Source organism: Rhinatrema bivittatum, chromosome 1, assembly GCF_901001135.1.
Source record: "Rhinatrema bivittatum chromosome 1, aRhiBiv1.1, whole genome shotgun sequence".
Taxonomy (NCBI): Eukaryota; Metazoa; Chordata; class Amphibia; order Gymnophiona; family Rhinatrematidae; genus Rhinatrema; species Rhinatrema bivittatum.
In genome coordinates, this window is record NC_042615.1 from 533,443,051 (window position 1) to 533,464,696 (window position 21,646).

The window sequence follows — 21,646 nt, forward strand, 5'->3', positions numbered from 1 at the left end:
GTATTTGTCTTCACCTGACTAATTGAAGGCTTAATGAGTCAAGTACCCAAACATTTGTTCATACTATATTCACTGTTTCTGATTTAAACATTTTGAAATTAATTTTGCATTGAAAATTGCAGAAAGATGTCATATATAACTTAGTAAAATCAAAAAATGTATGAGAAGCATACAAAATGAAAGCCTCATTAGTACAAAGAAGGAAAAAAAAAGACTTCAGAAGGGAGCAACTAGTGAAAGTTCACAAAATTGCCATACACTCATATTTAATTACAAAGCTTTCCTGCTACACAGTTCAGTGATTAAAGTTTTTAGCTTGTTTATGACACGGTGCAATTTTGATGCATTGAAATATTTTTGGTCATATCTATTAACAAGGAGGGGGTTTTTTGACCAGTGATTGAGAGCTTGGCAATTTTGTAAACTTTGATTAACTGCTTTCTTCTGAGGTCTTTTTCCCCCATTTTTAATCAGGTGGTTTAAGATTAGCAGTGTATACCATGTAAATGTTGTGGCAGCATCTGTTGACCTAGAGGTTCATTTATTTTTATTTGTTTTTATGTACCACACCCTTCAAGAAATTGAAATATACAGTTTGAGCAGGCATGCCTAAACTTTAGCATACAACTTTATGGTGCCTTTTTCTCCCAGATGCCTGAGGCATTAAACGGTATTGTTTTTATATCTCCTTCAACGGTGATGAGTCAGCATTTCTCCATTATAGCTTGTTTATAGAGCCTGCTGGGAATAAAATCCATGGCTTTTTGGCTTCAGCAGTGGAAGAACGATTTCTTACTGACCCTTTCTCACTGCCAGGAATTGGAGACAATACTGATTGATTTTTAGACAAATGGACCCAAATTGGAAAGGGTTCTTAACCACACGTAATAGCAGCTTTTGATACTATTGATCACTCTTTGATGTTGAAACATCTCGAGCAGATAGGAATTGGCAATATAAATGGTTCTAGTCCTTTCTTCCCGAGCACAAATAAAGGGTTGTTAAGAATGGAGCTAAATCCTCTCCGTTTTCTTTAGACCAGTGTGCCGCAAGGCTCTGCCTTATCGGCGACTTTTTAACATATATATTTCTCCAGTCTGTAAACTTTTATCCAATCTTCATGTTTTTGACTTTGTGGATGATGATTTAGTTTTTTATTCCTGTTAACTCTGTTGATGAAGCAATCAGGTCTCTGCTCGCTTATCAATACTGAAAACTTGGCTCACAAATCATAAACCATTGAATATGGTAAAAACCAAAATTCTGTAATCTTGCAAGATTTCCATCTCTTGATATCCACTTAGTATAGGTGGTACGCTCATTACGTTTGCCAAGCAAGCACACAATTTAGGCATGATTATGGATACCAAACTGTCACTACGGCCACATGTAAAGGTTGTAAACAGCGCATTTTATAAATTACGCCTCATGCGCAGATTGCATCCTATTTTAAATGAAACAGACTTGAAAACAGTAATGCATATGTTGGTCATCTCATCTTTTGATTACTATAATGTAGAGATGTGCATTCGTCTAGGACGAATTAGACAACTTAAATGAAATTTCAACAAAATTGCCTAATTCATCCTGTTTCGGCCACCCTGAAAAACGAAGGGAATTTCCCCGAAATTTCGTTTTTCGGGGTTAGTGCACACTAACCCCGAAATTCGGGGTGGCCGGAAAAAAAAAAGGCCCGAACCGCGGGAAACCGAAATTTCCTGTGGGAGGCTGATAACCAAGGCCGAACCACATCTCTACTATAATGCGCTATATAATGTATGTTTACCGCAGTTTACTCTGTGCCTTTCAACTGGTACAGAATGTGACAGCATGTATAATTGCCGGAATATAGATCCAGCAACATATTAATCTCATCTTGATTAAGCTTCATTAGCTACCTATCTTGTGATGAGTAAAATTCAAAATCTTTTTTAGACTTCAAAGGTATGAATTGATATAAACCCCGCTATCCTTTAATGCAGAACTTAAACTTCTGGTGGATTGGTAAAGTTTAAGATTGGAATCTCTGGGTTTATTTATCCCTTCTTTTAAGAAGATAAGATTGGATGAATCCCTTGAGCAACCTTTCTGTGTCCAGGGCCTAGTATTATGGAATAGTCTGCCAGAAAATACCAAGGTTGAACCATCATTTTTAAAATTCAGAAAGATGGTCAAAGCACATTTTTCACCTGGCTTTTAACACATGACTCAAATTTATGATTTTCTGATTGTTGTATGGATGTATGATCCTGTAGAGTGATCATATTATGTCTGTTTTTAAGAAGTATTTTATCATGCCCTGTCTTTTACCATTACATGTTACTTAAAGTTTTAATTTGTTATATAAATATACTTTTGTAAACCAATTATTGATAAGCGATCTAGAAATTTTTTTAATAAACATTAAAGAAAATCTTTTTTACAAGGATTTATTCTCGCTTTATCCAAAGATCAAAGCAGGTTACAGTAAAAATAACCATAATTCACATACAATTCTTGAATTAGCCTTCAGTAGGTTACGAGCCCTCAAAGAGAAATCAATGTCACTGGTGCCAAAACACAATTTTTTTAGGAATCTTTTAAAGTTACTCCATAGCATCCAAAAATAATTAGAAATACTCTTCTATAAATGAAATGACTGAACTTGGTCAGCCAGAATATTGAAGACTTCAAATTGTCTTGCTAGCCTTGGGAAAACTACCTAGCCACCATGAATTTAAAGTACTCATCTATCCAGGAAAAACGATGGGGCCAATGCAATAATAGTGTGTTGAAAGTGGGCACTCTCTGTTGAACACCCACTTTTCTAACTCGTGCCCAGGCACTTCTCCTGGGTGCATGAGCAATATTTAAATGAGTCACATTGCCAAGGAGGCGCTAGGGTTGATTGTGCGCTCCCTTGGTAGCAGGCACCCAGGAGAGGTCAGCTGTCCTCAGGTTAGGAAAGTGGACGCTCAATTTTACAAGTTTCTGTTTTCCTAACCAGTACACAGTCACGGGTTAAGAAAATGGACGCTCGTTAAGTGAGCATCTGTTTCCCTAACTTGACCATTGGCACTCTTAACTTTTTTAACTTTTGGTTCCTCCGACTTATCACTACGATATTAAGTCTGAGGATGTACAGAAAAGCCCACACCCTGCGCCAACCCCCCCCCCCCCAAATTTAAATAAAATAAACCCTCCAAGACTCACAAAAACCCCTGATGGTCCAGCGGGGAGCCTTGGAGCGATCTGCTGCTCCTGGGCCGTCGGCTGACATTAACCAAAGTGGCGCTGGTGGCCTTTAGCACTTACCATATGACAGGGGCTATTGGTGCCAATGGCCAGCCCCTATCACATAATAGGGGCAATGGTATGAGCCGTGAATCTTGGGGGGGGAGGGGTCAGGAGGGTGGCACGGCAGGCGGGAGGGGGGGGGAGTTAGGGTGAGGCGGGGGCACTTGTTGCTGTTGCAAAATTCTGCCGCCTGAAGCGGCTGCCTCATAGAATCACCCCTGCCTACCTCTCGCAAGCGGCGGCGGCAGAGGAGTGGAGATTCAAATCCCCATTCCCCTTTGCCGCCACTTCTCACGGCCATGACTCATAAGCGGCAGCGGACCCCCCAATGGTCAGTGCCCTAGGCCCAGGCCTAGCTCACCTAATGCTTCTGCCGGCCCTGCTTCTACATGACTGCAAACATGTTTACAGGATTTTTTTCTACAGTGAATGGCCACACACTATTTTGTAGATCATTGCAAATTCTGTAGTTCTGAAAACTGCAAGGTGAACATAACACTTTTCTTAAAATGTCTGTTGCATTGTCACACATTTATTTATTTTATTTAAAAAATTTTGTATACCACCTATTCAGACAATAGATCTAAGCAGTTTACAGTTTAAAACATACATAATTGATAAAATACAAATAAATGAACAAATATAAACGAACAATGAAAACAAATACAGTAAAGACAGAGGGTTATTAGTGTGAAGGAGTAGGAGGAGGTGATGATTCACCTAGGAGTTGTGTGTGTGTGTGTGTGTGTGGGGGGGGTTATGTTTGTGGGTCAGGGAAGGCTTGTGTGAATAGGCTTTTATGGCTTTTTTGAATTCGTGTTTTGTGGTGTATTGACTGATAAAACTAAAGTAAAATATAAAGGCAAAGAAAATTTGAGAGAATATATTTAAGAACTGAGTTTGCATTCTTTTAAACTAGCACCATGCATATTCATAGCACAGAAAGGTGTAAAGCTTTCCCACTGTGAGCTGTGGTACTGAATTGGTCAATATAGTAAACATCTGTGGCAGAGCCAATCTCAATCCTCCTGGGTCTATTTCTAAGGAGAAAAGTCTGTTAATTCTCTGAACAGAGCAGACATTTGTAATGGGAGCATCACTATAATATGAATCTTTGCCCTCTGTTTCAAATGTTTCAAATGTATTTACAGCTGTATGATGAGTAAAGAAGAGACGCACATGCATGTAAGATGTGCTTTAGACACAACACATGTATATGGTTTTCCCTCAGCATCTGACCCAAGTTATGAATAAAACTTGTCACAGTATGGTAAATTCTATGCCTGTCGTCTTTTCGGAGGAGAAGAGGTAGCAGACAGTCATTTCTCCATAAAATTGTGCATTGCATAAAGAACAGAGTGCCATGGTCACTAAAGCACCATGTGTAGGGATGCAGAGGGAAACCATGCAAATGTACATGGTAGATGAGCAATCCTGTTCCAAAGTACATGTAATTAAAGATTTCAATTTTCTTCAAGCACATTTACCATTTGTTAGTGCATCCTTAAGTTATGATAACTGTTGGGGAAATGCGTAACTCAGTTCCCATGTACAGATGAAATTTCTCTGTTTAGTTGCTTTGTAGTGCACTTGTGATTATACTTTCCTTTTTCCAGCCCTTTTTAAGGCTACCCTAAATAGCCTGTTGGCTCCCTCTGCTGGCTGTAGGTGACTGCGCATCAGAATCATTTTAATTTCACAAACTCTTGAATGGTAGCTTATGAAAGCCGAATACAAGATTTTTTTTGTTTTGAATATACCGCATATAATAAAATGGAGAAATCAGAAAAACACACTCAAGAATAAATTAAAGAACAAGGTATGTAGCAAATTCCTCTAGATCTGTCCTCGTATAATACAAGCACAGAGCAAAAACTTCAAAAAAACTTTTAATGGCAGCAATCCCAAATAGACACAAATGGTTCAAAAGGCAGTAGGTCCCCTGGCATGGTCTGTGTTTTTCCCTAAGGCAGCATTGGGTGGGACAGAAAAATCTGCTAAAGAGTGTAAACAAAAAACGTTTAAGACAGAACATGCAAAACAAACCTCATACAGCGGAAAATAACTTCTAAATATGTTAGTAAATATAAACAGAGACTTTCTTGTTCCACAGAAAGCAATTGTAACAACTTTTTTAATTGAATGGCAAACCAGGACATCTTTATGGTTTGAAAAAAGTTAGAAACATGCCAAAACGGTCATATGACATAGGATAACCAATCAAGGGTAGAGGGGAAAACTTACATGAAAAAAATCACATAACAAAACAGCCCAATGAGAAAACACCTCAGAGGGCCTTCAAATGAAAAAAAGCACCAGTGGCATTGACATATGTCAAATTGTAGGCATCTGAGATTTTTCCAGCCCTATTTGTGGTGTAATGTTTTGTTATAAACACCATGATTGGTTATCCTATGTCAAATGGCCGTTTTGGTATGTTTGAGTTTTCAAGCCATAAAGCTGTCCTGGTTTAGCGTTCAGTTTAAACAGTTGTTAAGATTGCTTTCTGTGGGACAAGAGTTAATGCTGTTCATGGTAAGACTCTGTTTATATTTACTAATGTGTTTGCAAGTTATTTTCTGCTGTATGTAGCTTGTTTTGCATGTTCTGTCTTAAAAGTTTTTTGTTTACACTATCTTTCAGATTTTTCTGACCCAATGCTGCCGTAGGATAAAACATGGACCATATTGGGGGATCTACTGCCTTTTGAACAGGTTGTGCTTATTTGAAATTGTTGCCATGAAAAAGAAGCTTTTGCAGATCTAAAGGAATTTGCTACACACCTCTTCCATTTTTTTTATTATTTGTTTTTAATATATACATACAACACCTGTTAGGTCAGTTATCTGTTTCTTTTTGCAAAATCCTAACAGATATCTGGAACAGAACAGGAGCTGTTAAGCTGATAAGATGGTCCCCAGATTGCAGTGTTGTCGTGGTGACCTGGGACTGTGGAGGCCTTTCTTTGTGGAGTGTCTTTGGCGCTCATCTTATTTGTACTCTGGGAGGAGATTTTGCGTGAGTAGACTTGAACAAATATTGGAGAATCTCATAAGTAACTTGGCTATGTTTTAGTTTATGAAAATTGCTGGCCTCTGTATTAATTGTACACTGTTTAGTACAATAGATTTACAATTTGTAAACAGGCTATCTTGTTTCAAGAAACTCTTTACCCATCAGTTGCTGAATAATAATCTAAGCAGTTGAGTTACTTGTCTTTGGTTTGTTAGCCAATTAGTTTTTATTGTTATATTGCTACTCTTCATGAGAACAAATACCGTAAAGGATTCTGCTCTTCATAACTTTATGGAACTCCATTCCCCCGGATCTTAGAATGGAACCCAGCATCTCAACATTCAAGAAAAGACTCAAGACGTGGCTGTTCACGCAGGCCTTTCCTAACTCCAACATTACTTAACTCCCTTCAATCAACATACTTCGCTAGTAATAGCATTAATAGCCACCCCTTATAATGTTATTATATATATATATAATTATCTGATCTTCATTTTCCTTCTTACTCCAAGTTATTGTTTCCCTGTTACATGTAACTGCTTTTCTGCACTATTGTTCAAATTGTAAAGTTTATTTTAATTGCACCCCTGTTTCTTGTGAACCTGCATGATGGGACTATCGTCTTGAATGTTGGTATATAAAAAAACTTAAATAACAAAATATTGCGTTGCTAATAGGGCTGGAAAAATCTCAGATGCCTAAAATTTGACATGAGATGCCAGTGCCACAGGTGCCAGAAGGGCCTGAAGAGAAATGTAGCTGCAGTCAGGCCTTGGCTAGGGGGAAACATGGTGGTGGCTATCTTTAACCTCTCCTCTCTTGTGCATCTTGGCCACAAGGGGGTGCTCTGTTCTAGCGATAGTGATGACTTTTCTCAGACCCAGGCCAACACCAGGTACTGAATTCTAAGGCACCTGGAATTTTTCCACCTCTGGTAAGGTTAATGCCTAACATAAAGAAAATTATTTCTTAAACCAAACCAAAAACCATGAGTTACTCGCAGGTAAACACTGATGTAAGATATAAGATTTCAGTTGCTATTCATTTATGCTTGTGATCCTTTTCATCCATGTATAGAAGCAAACAAAATTTTATAAGTGGGGATTGGCCTTATGGCTCAGTCACATCAAGCTGTGGTACAGATAGAAATCTGTGTGTCCTGGCCAGCGGCTTGGAGGATTCAAAAAACAAGGAAGGCAATCTATGAATGCCGGGAGGGTAACACAGTGGATAGATGCTGGATGGAGGTACATTGCAGGGGTGATGCACTAAAACAAGAGTGACCAACTGTGGTCTTTAAGAGCTACAAACAGGCCTGGTTTTCAGAATATTCACAATGAATATGCACTGCCTCCATTGTATGCATATTTATTGTGGACAGCATGAAAACCTGGCTCTTTTTTTTTAGGCTCTTGAGGACACCCCTGCACCAAATGGTACAAAGAATAATTAATGATCAGAAGGCTGTCCTTGGAGGAAAAAATAAATATTGTGCATGTTTGGAGAGGTTTGGCACTATATTTTATCATAGTTCAAGAACAAATACTATAGTTCACAAGATTTTTAAGCTTTAAGTACACGATTCTTTAGAGAACTCTCAACTCTACCATTCACAAAAATTGTTCTTGTCGCATTCGAAAGATGCTTGGAATGAATATAGAGTGCATGGTAAGGGCAGGAAAGAGATAATACAGGTGGTGCAGGGGTGATAGGTACAAGAAATGAAATGAGGAGGCTTGAATGTTTGCTCGGGCAAATTAAATTTGGAAGGGAAAACAGCCTAGAGGTGAGAGTGGAGGTGCAACTGACTTAAGCTATGATACGGCTATGTTGGGCTGCCATGGTTAAATCATAACTGCCCTGAGGTAACAAGCATGAATTGGCAGTTACAGCCCTTACAGCAGCAGTACAACTTCATCAGACTTCCAGAGAGGATGGAGTATCTGCAAGGAGAGGCCATGGTTAAAACACAAACATTAATGTGCAGAGGAAGACTGGATGATTGACAATGAATTTCACATTTTTTTTTTGTGGCTGAATTGGTGTTACAAAACTTGGTGGTAATAAATGGAAGAGAACCTGTACATTAAATTAAGTATGAGACTATAAGAATCAAAGAAGGCAACAAGGTTGTAAGCTTGTAGTAACTTAGCAGTGGAGATGGTGAATGCAAGCATTCATAATGGAATCTGGATGTGCTTGGGCCAGATATGAAGGCAGTGGTAGGAACAAGGTTGAGTAAAGCCAGTGACACAGCAGGCCATAAGGGAGCCCTATTGATAGCACCAGGCCATGACTCTCCAGAAATCAACCAGATTTAAGACTGGATACTGTCTGGCAAGTACAAGTGGATCAAGATGACTGGATATTTGAGCAGTGGACTCGCTAGTTTTGGATGAGAGTTGGGGATGGGGGCTAATAGGTGTTGGATTGGATATGTGTATACTCCTTTAAGTGGAATGGTGGAAAACCAAAGAGGAAGAACACAAAATCTGTCTTGGATATGTGCTTGCTGGGCAGACTGGATGGGCCATTTGGTCTTCTTCTGCCGTCATTTCTATGTTTCTATGTTTCATGCAGTCAAGCTTCTGGGCCTTGCAGCTGGGATTTCTCACAGGACAAGCAGGATGATAGTCCTCACATATGGGTGACATCACAGGATGGAGCCCAGTCACGGAACACTTTTGTCAAAGTTTCCAGAACTTTGACTGGCCCCTACTGGGCATGCCCAGCATGGCACTAACCCTGCAGCCAGCAGTCTTCTTCAGTCTTCTTTTTTCCGCGCAGCAGTAGCCTCGCGGTTAAGGAGCTCTGCAGAGATTCCTGACAGGAATTTTCCTCACGGAATTACTAAAAGTTAATTTGCCTCACAGGGGTCCCTCCTTTAACTTTTCCAAGCCGCGGTACTCCGGTACGTTTTTACCCGTTCTTCATCGATTACCGTCGAGTTTGGCCCTCGTGGCCTACTGGCCGTCAACCGTACTGCGGCTCAATTTTTTTCAATGGCCATGGCGTCGGGGTTCCATCGGTGCCTGGACTGTAATCGCACCATGTCCATCACAGACCCCCATAAAGTCTGTGTAATGTGTCTTGGATGAGAGCACAATGTCTTGACCTGCACTAAATGTGCGGGCCCCAAGCACTATCAGTAATCAAGTGCTTCCATTCGGCCTAGCTTCTGTGCCATGAGTCTTCACCAAATGCCTCGTAGTAGTTGCAGCCTTCCTCAGGACTCAGTTTTCACGTCTACCCCTATCTAGACGATTGGTTAATGAGGACTCCCACTCAGCAAGCTGCTCTGTCATACCTCAATCTAACCTTACACTAATTTCATTAGGATTTCTCGTAAACTACGACAAATCCTATTTAGTCCCATCTCAAACCTTGTCGTTCATTAAGAACATAAGAACTTGCCATACTGGGTCAGACCAAGGGTCCATCAAGCCCAGCATCCCGTTTCCAACAGTGGCCAATCCAGGCCATAAGAACCTGGCAAATACCCAAAAACTAAGTCTATTCCATGTTACCATTGCTAATGGCAGTGGCTATTTTCTAAGTCAACTTAATAGCAGGTAATGGACTTCTCCTCCAAGAACTTATCCAATCCTTTTTTTAAACACAGCTATACTAACTGCACTAACCCCATCCTCTGGCAACAAATTCCAGAGCTTAATTGTACATTGAGTAAAAAAGAACTTTCTCCAATAAGTTTTAAATATGCCACATGCTAACTTCATGGAGTGCCCCCTAGTCTTTCTATTATCCGAAAGAGTAAATAACCGATTCACATCCACCCATTCTAGACCCCTCATGATTTCAAACACCTCCATCACATCCCCCCCTCAGCTGTCTCCCCTCCATTGGGACAGACTTGGACACCTTGCAGGCAAAGGCTTTTCTGCCTTGACAGCGAGCTCTCACACTCGTGTCTCTTGCACACCAGCTGCAGTCTCAGCACTCTGCGACTGCATGCCACTTTCTCATCCTTCTGGGACACATGGCGTCCTCAGTTCAAGTCATACCAGTGGCCCGTTTGGCCATGCGAGTCATGCAGGGGACTCTACGGTCACAATGGACTCAAAGCATTCAGCCCCTGTCGACCATTGTCCACGTAACCGACTCACTCTGTCAGTCTCTTGCCTGGTGGAAAAATCAGATCAATCTCCTCCAAGGCTTACCCTTTCAGGCTCCAGACCCTCAATTAACTCTCACCACCGATGCTTCCAGCCTCGGCTGGGGGGCCCATGTGGCCAATCTGCAGATATAAGGATCTTGGTCTCCAGAGGAAGCCAAACACCAAATAAATTTCCTGGAGCTTCGAGCAATCAGATATGCGCTCAGGGCATTTCAGGATCGCCTCTCAAATCAAATTATCCTGATCCAGACAGACAACCAGGTGGCCATGTGGTACATCAACAAACAGGGAGGCACGGGCTCCTTCCTTCTGTGTCAGGAAGCTGCACATATATGGGCGGAAGCTCTCTCCCATTCGATGTACCTCAGGGCCACCTACTTGCCGGGAGTGGACAATGTGTTGGCAGACAAGCTGAGTCGCATCTTTCAACCGCATGACTGGTCTCTCAACCCCTCAGTAGCGAACTCCATCTTCCAACAATGGGGATATCCTCAGATCTCTTTGCGTCTCCTCAAAATTGTAAAGTAGAGAACTTCTGCTCTCTCATTCGCAGCAAACACTATCAGCCACGAGATGCGTTCTCCCTGTCATGGGCAATTGGTCTCCTATATGCATTCCCTCCACTTCCACTTCTCTCGAAGACACTCGTGAAGTTACGTCAGGGCAAGGGAACCATGATCCTGATAGCACCCCACTGGCTGCGCCAAGTGTGGTTTCCAATACTTCAGGATCTCTCCATCTGCAGGCACATTCCCTTGGGAACGGACCCGCTTCTAATCACTCAAAACGACTGGTGTCTCCATCATCCCAACCTTCACGCCTTGTCCCTGACGGCATGGATGTTGAAAGGTTAATCCTTCAGCCACTTAACCTTTCTGAACCAGTTTCCTGTGTCTTGATTGCTTCCTGGAAGCCTTCCACGAGAAAATCTTACTCTTACAAATGGAGCAGGTTTACGTCATGGTGCTCTTCTCAGTCCCTTAACCCCTTTACCTGTCCACAAAGTTTTTGGACTATCTCTGGCATTTATCAGTCAGGTCTAAAAACTTCTTCCATCAGAATGCATGTCAGTGCGGTAGCCGCCTTCCATAAAGGTGTCGGGGGTGTTCCCATATCAGTACAACCCCTTGTAACACGTTTTCTGAAGGGCTTGCTTCATCTCAAGCCTCCACTGCGTCCTCCGGCCCCTTCTTGGGACCTCAGTCTGGTTTTGGGTCGGCTCATGAAGCCACCATTTGAGCCTCATCAATCCTGTGACCTTCGCTGTCTCACATGGAAAGTGATTTTCCTTCTGGCAATCACTTCGGCTCACAGAGTTAGTGAATTACAGGCTCTAGTTACCTATCCGCCTTACACTAAACTTCTGCAGGACTGGGCAGTACTCTGCACTCACCCTAAATTCTTGCCTAAGGTAGTTTCAGACTTTTATCTCAATCAATCCATTATACTTCTTTCTTAGGCCCCATTCCAGTCCAGGAGAACAGGCTCAGCATACCCTTAACTGTAAACGGGCTCTAGCATTCTACCTAGACAGTACAGCTGCCCACAGGGGAAGCACTCAATTGTCTCTTTCCATCCTAACAAGTTAGGGAAGCCTGTGGGTAAGCAGACTCTATCCTCCTGGTTGGCGGACTGCATATCCTTTTCTATCAGCAAGCGGGCATTCCATTTCAAGACCGTGTTAAAGTACACTCTGTGAGGGCCATGGGGACTTCAGTAGCTCACCTACGCTCGGTGCCGCTTCCTGACATTTGCAGGGCTGCTACCTGGAGTTCCCTCCATACCTTTACAGCCCACTATTGCTTGGACAGGGCCAGAAGACAAGATCCCATCTTCGGCCAGTCTGTCCTTCGTAACCTATTTCCAACGTGACGTACCAAAACCCTTCCGCCTGCCCATTAGGGTTCAGGATGCCCTCGGCCAAATTCCACCCCAGTTCTAGTGCCTTGCACACCTGGGTACATTTGGTGCATTCTCGGACTTCCTCAGCTCGGTACTCACCCATATGTGAGGACTACCATCCTGCTTATCCTGTGAGAAAGCAAATGTTGCTTACTTGTAACAGGACAGCAGGATGTTAGTCCTCATGAAACCCGCCCGCCGCCCCACTGTGTTGGGTTCTTAACGTTTTCTTATTTTATTTTTTGGCACTGCCTGTAGTTTTTAAACAAGGCTGATGGGGGGGGGGGGCCCTGCTGGCTGCAGGGTTGGTGCCATGCTGGGCATGCCCAGTAGAAGCCAGTCAAAGTTCTGGAAACTGACAAAAGTGTTCCGTGATTGGGCTCCATCCTGTGATGTCACCCATATGTGAGGACTAACATCCTGCTGTCCTGTGAGAACACCTGTTACAGATAAGCAACATTTGCTATACAGTGGCTATGGACAGTCTGCACCCCCTTTCAAAATGTTTACCTTTTGTTGCCTTGTAGCCTGGAAGTAAATTAATGAAAATAGTGTTTGTTCCATGTATCCACACATTGTATCTCAGCTGCCAAGTGAAAAATATATTCCATAATTTCTTAAAAAATGAAGTAGAAATAAAAACATGCAATAGCTCGGTTGGATAAGCATCCATTGCCTTGCACTTCTGTATCAACCCTAAATAATTTAATTTCTGGTGTAACCAATCGCCTTCAAAAGCACAGACCAAGTGAATTGATCCCACTTATGTTGAATTGTATTGATTCACATTATAAGATAAATTAAGCAGTTCTTGTTGGTTCTCTCTGCTGGGAGTACATTTCAAAGCAGAGACCAATGATGAACACAAGGAACTGTCAAAAGAACTCTAGCATAAAGTTGTAGAAAGGCATAGATCTGGAGATGGATATTAAAGAATTGTAAAGTCCTTGAATGTCCCTTGGAGCAAAGTCAGAATGATTACATGGAAGATATATGTCATCCCTCCAAATTGCATAAGCTAACAAGGAGATTGATCAAGAAGGCAACCAAGAGGCCAATGCCTGACCTCCTCCTATAGCCGCCTCTGCCTTGGGCTATCTTAGCCTGTTTGTTCATTCCATAAAGTTTAAAAATAAATACAAAGGAAACACTTCAGAAAAGAAGAGCAGCAAGATAAATGAGTCACTGAGGGGATTCTGAGGCAGGGGGTGGTAAATGCGATTAGGAAGGCCCTGGGTGTGAGTGGATTGTGACTGGGGAGTGGGGGGGCTTGAAATCGCAGGGGGGAAGACCTCTGGTATGTGGCTGTGCAAGGCCTGTGGGGTGTTGCGTGCAGCTGCTGGAAAAGGCCTGATGTGCTTTGCATGCATGCATACCAGAAGGATACCAGGTGAGTGTCGCTAAATTGGTCCCCCCACCACCACCATGCATCATTCAGATATCTCCTCCACTTGTGGAGGGCCCAGACCCACAGTCAGTCACATATACCTCTGCCATGGTGGCCTTCTTGGATCCTGTTTCTGTGTGTGCAGACCTTGAATTAGACTCAGTCGGGGCCTATGGGGCTCCTGATGCGCTGCCTATCCTGATGCCGGCTATTGTGCCAGCGGGCTTTTCTTTAGTGCTGTTATCAGAGACTCGTAGGGATTTTTCTCCAGAATTTTAATTTCTGCTCCAGGCTTTTTGCACCTTCATGAGTCCTGAGGAGGTCTTATGGGGCACTAAGAGTAAGGCATGGTGGGGTTCCCTCCCCCTCCCCCCACTCTTATCCCCCACAGGGGCCTCCTAAGAAACCCTTGAGAGCTATTGAAGCTCTGGGGCCCTTAAGGGAGGACCTGGGAGTGGATGATCTCAGCAATGCCGATAATTCAGTCTCCTTGGAGTGGGAGATTTCCTTTGACCCAGGGGATGATTCAGTGATCTGTTTATTTCACAGGGACGAGAGAGCCTTTTTGATAGAGCAGGTGTTCTCTTGCCTCCACTGCAAGAGGATCCACTGTAGGGACCCCATTATTAAGGGGAAACAGAAGTTCTCTATCACCTTCCCCCTGCATCCTGAATGGATGAGATGATTTTGGTGGAGTGAGAGGCCCCTGAATCTGCCTTGAAGGGTGTTCCACTCCTGCAGAGGCTGTATCTCCTTCCGGCTACACTGCAGAAACTTTCAGGTGCCAGTAGTGGGATACATTGGTCAGGGCGGTAACGCGATGCACTACAATCCCGGTGGAATGGTGGGGTGTCATTGCGGGATCCACAGTATCGCGAGATGGAGCCTTCCTTGAAGAGCTGTTTGTCTCTTCGGCTATGGCTGTACAGATCTCCATCTGTTCTGCTCTGGTAGTGCTTGCACTTCTCTAATAGCTACAACAGCTCCCAGAAAGCGAGGAAGTGACAGGGATGAAGTTCATCACCATCTTTTTAGCAAATGCTCTTCACGATTTGCTATGAAGTTCCACTCACTTTGAAGTTCTCTGTCACTGTGAGGCTTTCATGGTTGCATAATTTGGTGGTGTATTCCTGATCCCAAACTTGCTTAGACAAGTTGTCCTTTAAGGAAAGACGACTTTGTTGGTGAGGATCTGGATCAACTGCTAAAGAACCTAGAGGATCCTAGGCCCCAACAGCTCCTGAAGATAAGGGCCAGTCTCTTTACAGGGCCGGTTGGGGGCAGGGCAGTTTCAGGCCTCCAGGCATTATAGGTCTGGGTGGCAAATTTTTTTTCTGCTTCTTTTCCAGTTCCAAGGGGTCAGGGTCAGTCCTTTCATGGCTCCAGAAAGAAAAAGACTGATTCCAGTTGCGCCTTGGGGACCAGCAGACTTCCCTCAAGAGAATCCAAGGGGGAATACTTGCTCCTGAATCCTGTAGGGGGCCACCTGCAGGAGGTCTGCAGGGAGGGGACCACATAAATTCAGATCAGTGGGTGTTGGAGATATTTCACTTCAGTTATGTACTGGATCTTCAACAGCCCATTCAAGATGCGTTCATGGTCTCTCCTTAGCTCTGGTCAAGCAGAGGGCGGTCTATGAGACTTTGTTGAAGTTGCAGCTTTTACGGGCTGTTCTGCACATCCCTACACCTGGGCGGGGCAGGGCCTCCATTTATTTCATAGTGCTCAAAAACAGGTTTTTCCATCCTATTTTGAATCTCAATCGGGTGAACTGCTATCTGAGGGTTCCCCGCTTTCACATGGAGACCTTGCGTGCAATTCTCGCTGCTGTATGACAGGGGGGGAATACCTGTGCTCTCTCAATTTGTCAGGTCTGTATGCACATTCCCATTTAGGAAAAGATTCAGAGGTATTTGCTGTTTTGTGTTGTACAGGATTCATTTCAGCTCAGTCCGATGCTTTTCAACCTGGCACATGGCATCCTGAGCATTCATCAAGGTCATGGTGGCCACAGCTGTCAGGCGTGAAGGCGTTATGCTAAAACCGAATCACAATGAGTCATGGATTTGGGCCTCCTTGCATCAGGAAGCAGTGCAGGGGTCTGGGTGGCTCAGGTCTTATCAGACTTGAGTTGGGTGGTCAATTTTACCAAGAGCAGACTTCAGCCCACACAATCTCTGGACTTCTTGGGAACATATTTTGATATTCTTAGTGGACAGGCATTCTCACAGATGAGAGAATGGCCAAGATAATCCAGCAGGTCCAGAGATTGCTGGATTTTCCAGTTCCCAATCCTTGGGATTGTTTGCAGGTATGTGGTCTGATGGCTGTGCCTCTGAATTTGGTTCTATGGGCCAGGGCCCACATGCGGCCCACTTCAGGCATCCCTGCTAGCTTGCTAGTTTGTACAGTCTGAGGACTACACGGTACATCTGCTTTTGGGTCCATTGATGCGTTAGTTGCTCCACTGGTGGTAGTTACTGCTTTCACATCTGTTGAAGGGGGTCAGCCTGATCACCCTGTCCTGGGTTCTGGTGATGGATGCAAGTCTCTCCAGTGGGGGGGCTCATTGTCATTCAGGTGTTTCAGGGCCACTAGACTCTGGCGGAGGCTTCATGGTCCATCAAATGGCTAAAGATCAGGGCCATTCGTTTGGCACTTTTTCCTCCTGCTGCTGCAGGGGAGAGCCAAGCAGGTACTCTTGGACATTGTAACTATAATGGCATATATGAATCGTAAGGGGGAGGGGGAGAGCCAGGAACCAGAGTGTCTCAGCAGAGATGTATTTCTGTTCCCCGGGGCAGAGGAGAATCTTCAAGCACTGTCTGTGGCCCATATCACCAGATAGGAGAATGTGCAGGCGAACTTTCTCAATTGAAATTTGCTGGATCCTGGGGAAAGGGAGCTTGGTCTACAGGCCTCTCGAATGATCCGTCATTGTGGGGTACCCTCAGGTGGATGTGATGGTGACCCATTGGAGCACGAAGCTGTCGCTTCTTCAGTTGGAGAGAACAGGAGTCTTAGTGAAGCCTTGGCCAGTGAGGGTATTGCTGTATGTTTTTCCCCTATGGGCCCTCATAGGAAGGTTGCTGCGGAGAATAGAAATGTAGGGCAACCGGGTCATTCTCGTTGTGCCATATTAACCGCACAGGCCTGGTATGCAGATCTTCCAGGATCGAAGGGTTTGTTGACTCAGGGGCCAGTGGTCATGGACGATACAACCTCATTTTTTCTTATGGGCATGGCTCTTGAGTAGTGACAGCTCTGGAAGAAGGGATATTTTTTATTTAAACATTTTTATTTACTCGCCCTTCAGTAAATATTGATTGGGGCGGTTTACAACATTAGTTTAAAACAACATTAAAACAGTAGCATATACAAAGAGAAAAAGCATAAATACATTTATAAATAGGCTCCATAGAGGTATCTCAGCATAACAAATGAATCAGTTCCGTTAACATAAAGTATGCTAGCCTGTATTGTCAAAAGCTTTTTAAAAAAGATGTTTAGATTTTTCTTAAACTCTTCAGTATTAAGTGTTAAGCAGAGAGAGTCCAGCAATGCATTCTAGAGAGTGGAACCAGTGGTTGAGAGAGCATGCTTTCTAGTGAGGTCTAATCTAGCTATTTTAGTGGTGGGAATATACTTGATGTGGAAAGATATAGGTAGCCAATGTAAAGAACAAAGATACAGGTAGCCAGTGTAAAGAACAAAGGATAGGTATGGTATGTTCTCAGCAATTAGAATTAGACAACATATGTGCAGCTGTATTTTGAATTGGCTGCAAAGGACCAATTACATTTGCTGGTAGACCTAGATATAAAGCATTGTAATCTAGGCCCATAAGAATTAGTGCTTGAAAACTAAACAAATTGTTTGAGAGGCTCTTGAAAAATGAGGATTTGACTATTGAGGTTATATGATGCGTCATTGGCAACTCTGTATCCCGTTTTACACCAAGATTTCAAGCTTTTTGAGTTAATGGGAATAGGGTAGCCATCAATTGTTATAGTGCTCGGGAGGCAGTGAAGTGAGTTTGGTATTGTAGATAAATGCATGATTCCAATTTTAGAAGTATTGAGATTTAGGCGGTTATGAGATAGCCAAATGTTAACAGATTTAATACAAGAGAAACAATGAATAAAGTGTTGGACCATGACGTATTATAGGGAATGAACTGAATATTATCAGCGTAGATTTTGAAATCTATGCTTATCCCAGAAAGGAGATGACACACACTCTTAAAAAAAAAGTTGAGCAGAGCCTTGTGGGGGGGGCACCTGAAGGAGTGGAAGTTTATTTGTTGAGGACAGTTGAATAAATAGGTAAACGATTGGAGAACTGTACCTGTAATTCCAGTGGATTCTAGACATGCAAGTAAGATTTTATGATTCAAGGTGTCAAATGTTGCAGATATATCTAGTAAAAACTAGAATGTCTGTATTTGAGTCAAAGCCTTTTATGATGTCAAATGATAGAAGCAAGGTTTTGTGCTGTGGCCTTGTTTATTTGGGAATAGAATAGAATTCTTAAAGATATAATCTGTCAATTGGTAAAGAACTACATATTCTATAATTTTCGCTAGGGTAGTAAGTGAAGCAACTGGCTGAAAATCTGAGGAAACGCGCACTATCCACAGCGGGTCCCACACTCTGGAATTCGCTCCCTTCGGACCTCCGCCTTGAACCTTGCCATATTACATTCAAAAAGAAGCTAAAGACTTGGTTCTTTGCACAAGCATTCCCGGAAATCTAAGAGATGGAAGAATGCAATATCTGTACAGACATTGACCCACCATCCCCCCTGTACATAGGTTTCTGAATAGTTCATTAACGCAAGTTAACTAGACATGTTTATTCTCTATAACCTCTCTTAGTTCCTTTTATGCCCCTTTAAGTTATCTGTTATTTGTTCAATGTAAACCGCCCTACGAGGCGTCAGTTTTATTTCCTTGTAAACCGGTGTGATATGTATATTATCCAGGAACATCGGTATATAAAAACTAAATAGAATTGGTAAAATCAGTTCAATCGGAGGGATAAATTTATCGGAGGGATAAATTCACGAGACAAGGATGGAGAGAGATGATCACAAGCTTCTTTTAATAAGTAAATTGGAATGGGTTTAATGGACTTGATGACTATTTCATTTTAGGGGTGTGTGTGTGAGAGAAGGCGCATAATGTGTGTGTGCATGTGTGCCCCCCGGTCTGACAATCTTAGGATGACAGATATGGAGAGTGGGAGATAATCTTTATTTTAATTATTGGGTGGTGTTATTTGATGTATCTGCTGTTTTGAAATATTTTATCAATATTTAGTAAATTTTAAAATTGTGTATATGAGATGGGGGGGGGGGGGGGGTGCCAAAGGAAGTATCCGCCCCAGGTGCCAAATACTTTAGGTACGCCTCTGCCTGCTGGCATTGCAAGACCAGCAGGGCCTCTCCCTTTTCCTATGGATGCAGATGCCTACCCTCTTGTCAAGAGCCCCAGGGGGATTATTGACCAGAGCAGTTTCCTGTAAAAGATATATGCGGCTACTATTGAATATTACCTGGTGTCAAACTGGAGACTCTGCTTTTTTTTTTTTTTCCTTTGATTATTGGAGCTATTTGAAGTTTTAGAGGCTGTGCCGCTATAAGAAATTTTAGTCCTGGGGGAATTTTGCGCTACTGCGGAGCGCAAAAGTTGTGCTGAATTTTCCCCCACGCAGAATTGCCATGCTGCGAACAGAGCACATGAAAACGAAGGCCCGCAAGTGCTGTGGGACTTGCTCCTCTCGTGGCGAAGATGAAGGCCCCGGCGCACCGTTCGTGGCGAAGATGGAAGGCCCCCGTGTGCCTCAAACAGTGTGCTCTGCTCGTGGCGAAGATAAAGGCCCCAGTGAGAGAGAATGCGTGTGTACGAGAGGGGAGGGTGTGTGTGTGTGAAAGAGCATGGGAGGTAAGAGCGGGAGGGGGAGGATGCTTGAGTGTGGGTTTCAGAGAGAGGGAGCCTATATGAGGAGATTGTAAAGGAGTGTGTATGTGTGTGAGAGATTGGGAGCTCGTGTGTATGAAAAAGGGATCGTGTGTATGTGAGGGTGCTAACCTGTGTGAAGGGATTGTGTATGTGTGAGACAGAGCCTGTGTGAAGGGGTGCATGAGAGAGAGACATAGGTAGCCTGTGTGAGGGTCTATGTGTGAGAGAAAGGGAGCTTGTGTGGGTGTGTATGCAAGAGAGAGGGACCCTATATGAGGGGATGTGTGTGGTTGTGAGAGAGTGAGGGAGCCTGTATGAGGGTGTGTGTATGTGTATTAGAGAGAGGGAGCATGTGTGTGAGGGAGGGACAGAGGGTGCCTGTGTGAGGGGCAGTGCTGAGAATGGTGTCAAACACTGGGACTGGTGATAGAGTGGAAGGGGTTGAGCCTAGAGGTGAAGGGGAGAGATACTGGCAAGTTGGAGGAGTTGGGGCCTGAGAGGGCAAAGTGGCCAGGGGAGTAGGGAGAGCACGTGGAAGGGACACTCTTACAGTGAATTTCTAGGGAAATTCTGCTCAAAATTTTTAAAATTCTGCATCTCTAATTTTTTTGTATTAATTTAAAATGTAATTACCTAAAGACAATCTATAAATATCACTCTGAAATTTCCGGTGAGGTAATTGTCATAGTATATATCGGGCCGATATGGGGCCATTGGACGCGTGTTTTCCCTTACCCCTTATTCAGTAAGGGGCCGAAAACACGCGTCCAATCCCCTGAACCTAATAGCGCCCTCAGCATGCAAATGCATCTTGATGGCCCTATTAGGTATTCCCACACGATTCAGAAAACACAATGTGCAGCCAAGTTGCACATTTTGCTTTCAGAAATTAGCGCTTACCCAAAGGTAGGCGTTAATTTCTTCAGGTACCAGGAAAGTGCACAGAAAAGCAGTAAAAACTGCTTTTCTGTGCACCCTCCAACTTAATAGCATGGCGCTATTAAGTTGGAGGTCCCGAAACTTTCCAAAAAAAAAAAAAAAGAAAGAAATTTGAAGTCGGCCCGCGGCTGTCGGGTCGAAAACGGGACGCTCAATTTTGCCAGCGTCCGGTTTCCGAGCCTGTGGCTGTCAGCGGGCTCGAGAACCAACGCCAACAAAATTGAGAGTCGGCTGTCAAACCCGCTGACAGCCACCGCTCCGGTCCAAAAGGAGGCGCTAGGGACGCGCTAGTATCCCTAGCGCCTCCTTTTACCTGGTTTTACCGCCGGGCCTAATTGGCATACTGAATCGCGTGCGCTGGGAGAGCTGGCGTTCTCCCGTGGACTTTACTTAATCGGCCCGATTGTAAGGATTTTGGCTGGAACCTAAGTTTTCTAAACCTCTTTCCACCCCCTGCTTATTTTCTTTTAATTGTCTTTAATTTTAGGTATCGATCTGATGGGACAAAAAAAGAACCTCTAAAGATCAGCAGTATGGTAATTAGCAACATCAATTTATGCTTCAGTGGAGATCAAAATAAGGGATTAGATCTGACACTGTATTTTAAAATAGCTATCCACTTCAAATTTTAATTGAGAGAAACAGAAAATGAAGTTATTTGGTATGTACATCGTGCTTGCATCCCCCACATCAAACATTTTAATCTTTGGAGCTTGCGGGTTATAAGAATGTAATAAATAAAATATAGAACTACACACTTATTTAAAGAGAAAAGACTTGCTAAAGATAAGTTGTTTTCCTTGTACTCCACCAGATAGAAAAAATTGCTACTTTTTAGAAAAGGCATTTTGGTAATTTAGAGAAGAGCTAAAATCCTCAGCAGTGCTGTTTAGTTTCCGCAAAATAGGTTCCCTGGTTTTTAACTTTAGTCTTGTTTTTTGTTAGCTTTAATTTAATACAAATCGCCCTTCTTTGTTCAAGATTTTTTTTGTCTATTGCTTAAATTTGCCTTTTAAACGAAACAAACTAG

The 21,646-nt window shown here is 43.1% G+C and overlaps 1 protein-coding gene across 2 annotated transcripts in view; it reads left to right on the forward strand.

Moving 5' to 3' along the window:
• Positions 1 to 21,646, forward strand: part of RIC1 (RIC1 homolog, RAB6A GEF complex partner 1) — a 312,556-nt gene that overhangs the window by 145,936 nt on the left and 144,974 nt on the right. For both annotated transcript variants that reach the window (XM_029613872.1, XM_029613883.1), the window contains exons 9-10: positions 6,150 to 6,294; positions 21,104 to 21,152. In XM_029613872.1, coding sequence (XP_029469732.1) covers positions 6,150 to 6,294; positions 21,104 to 21,152 — 194 coding nt within the window. The remainder of the gene's footprint in view (positions 1 to 6,149; positions 6,295 to 21,103; positions 21,153 to 21,646) is intronic.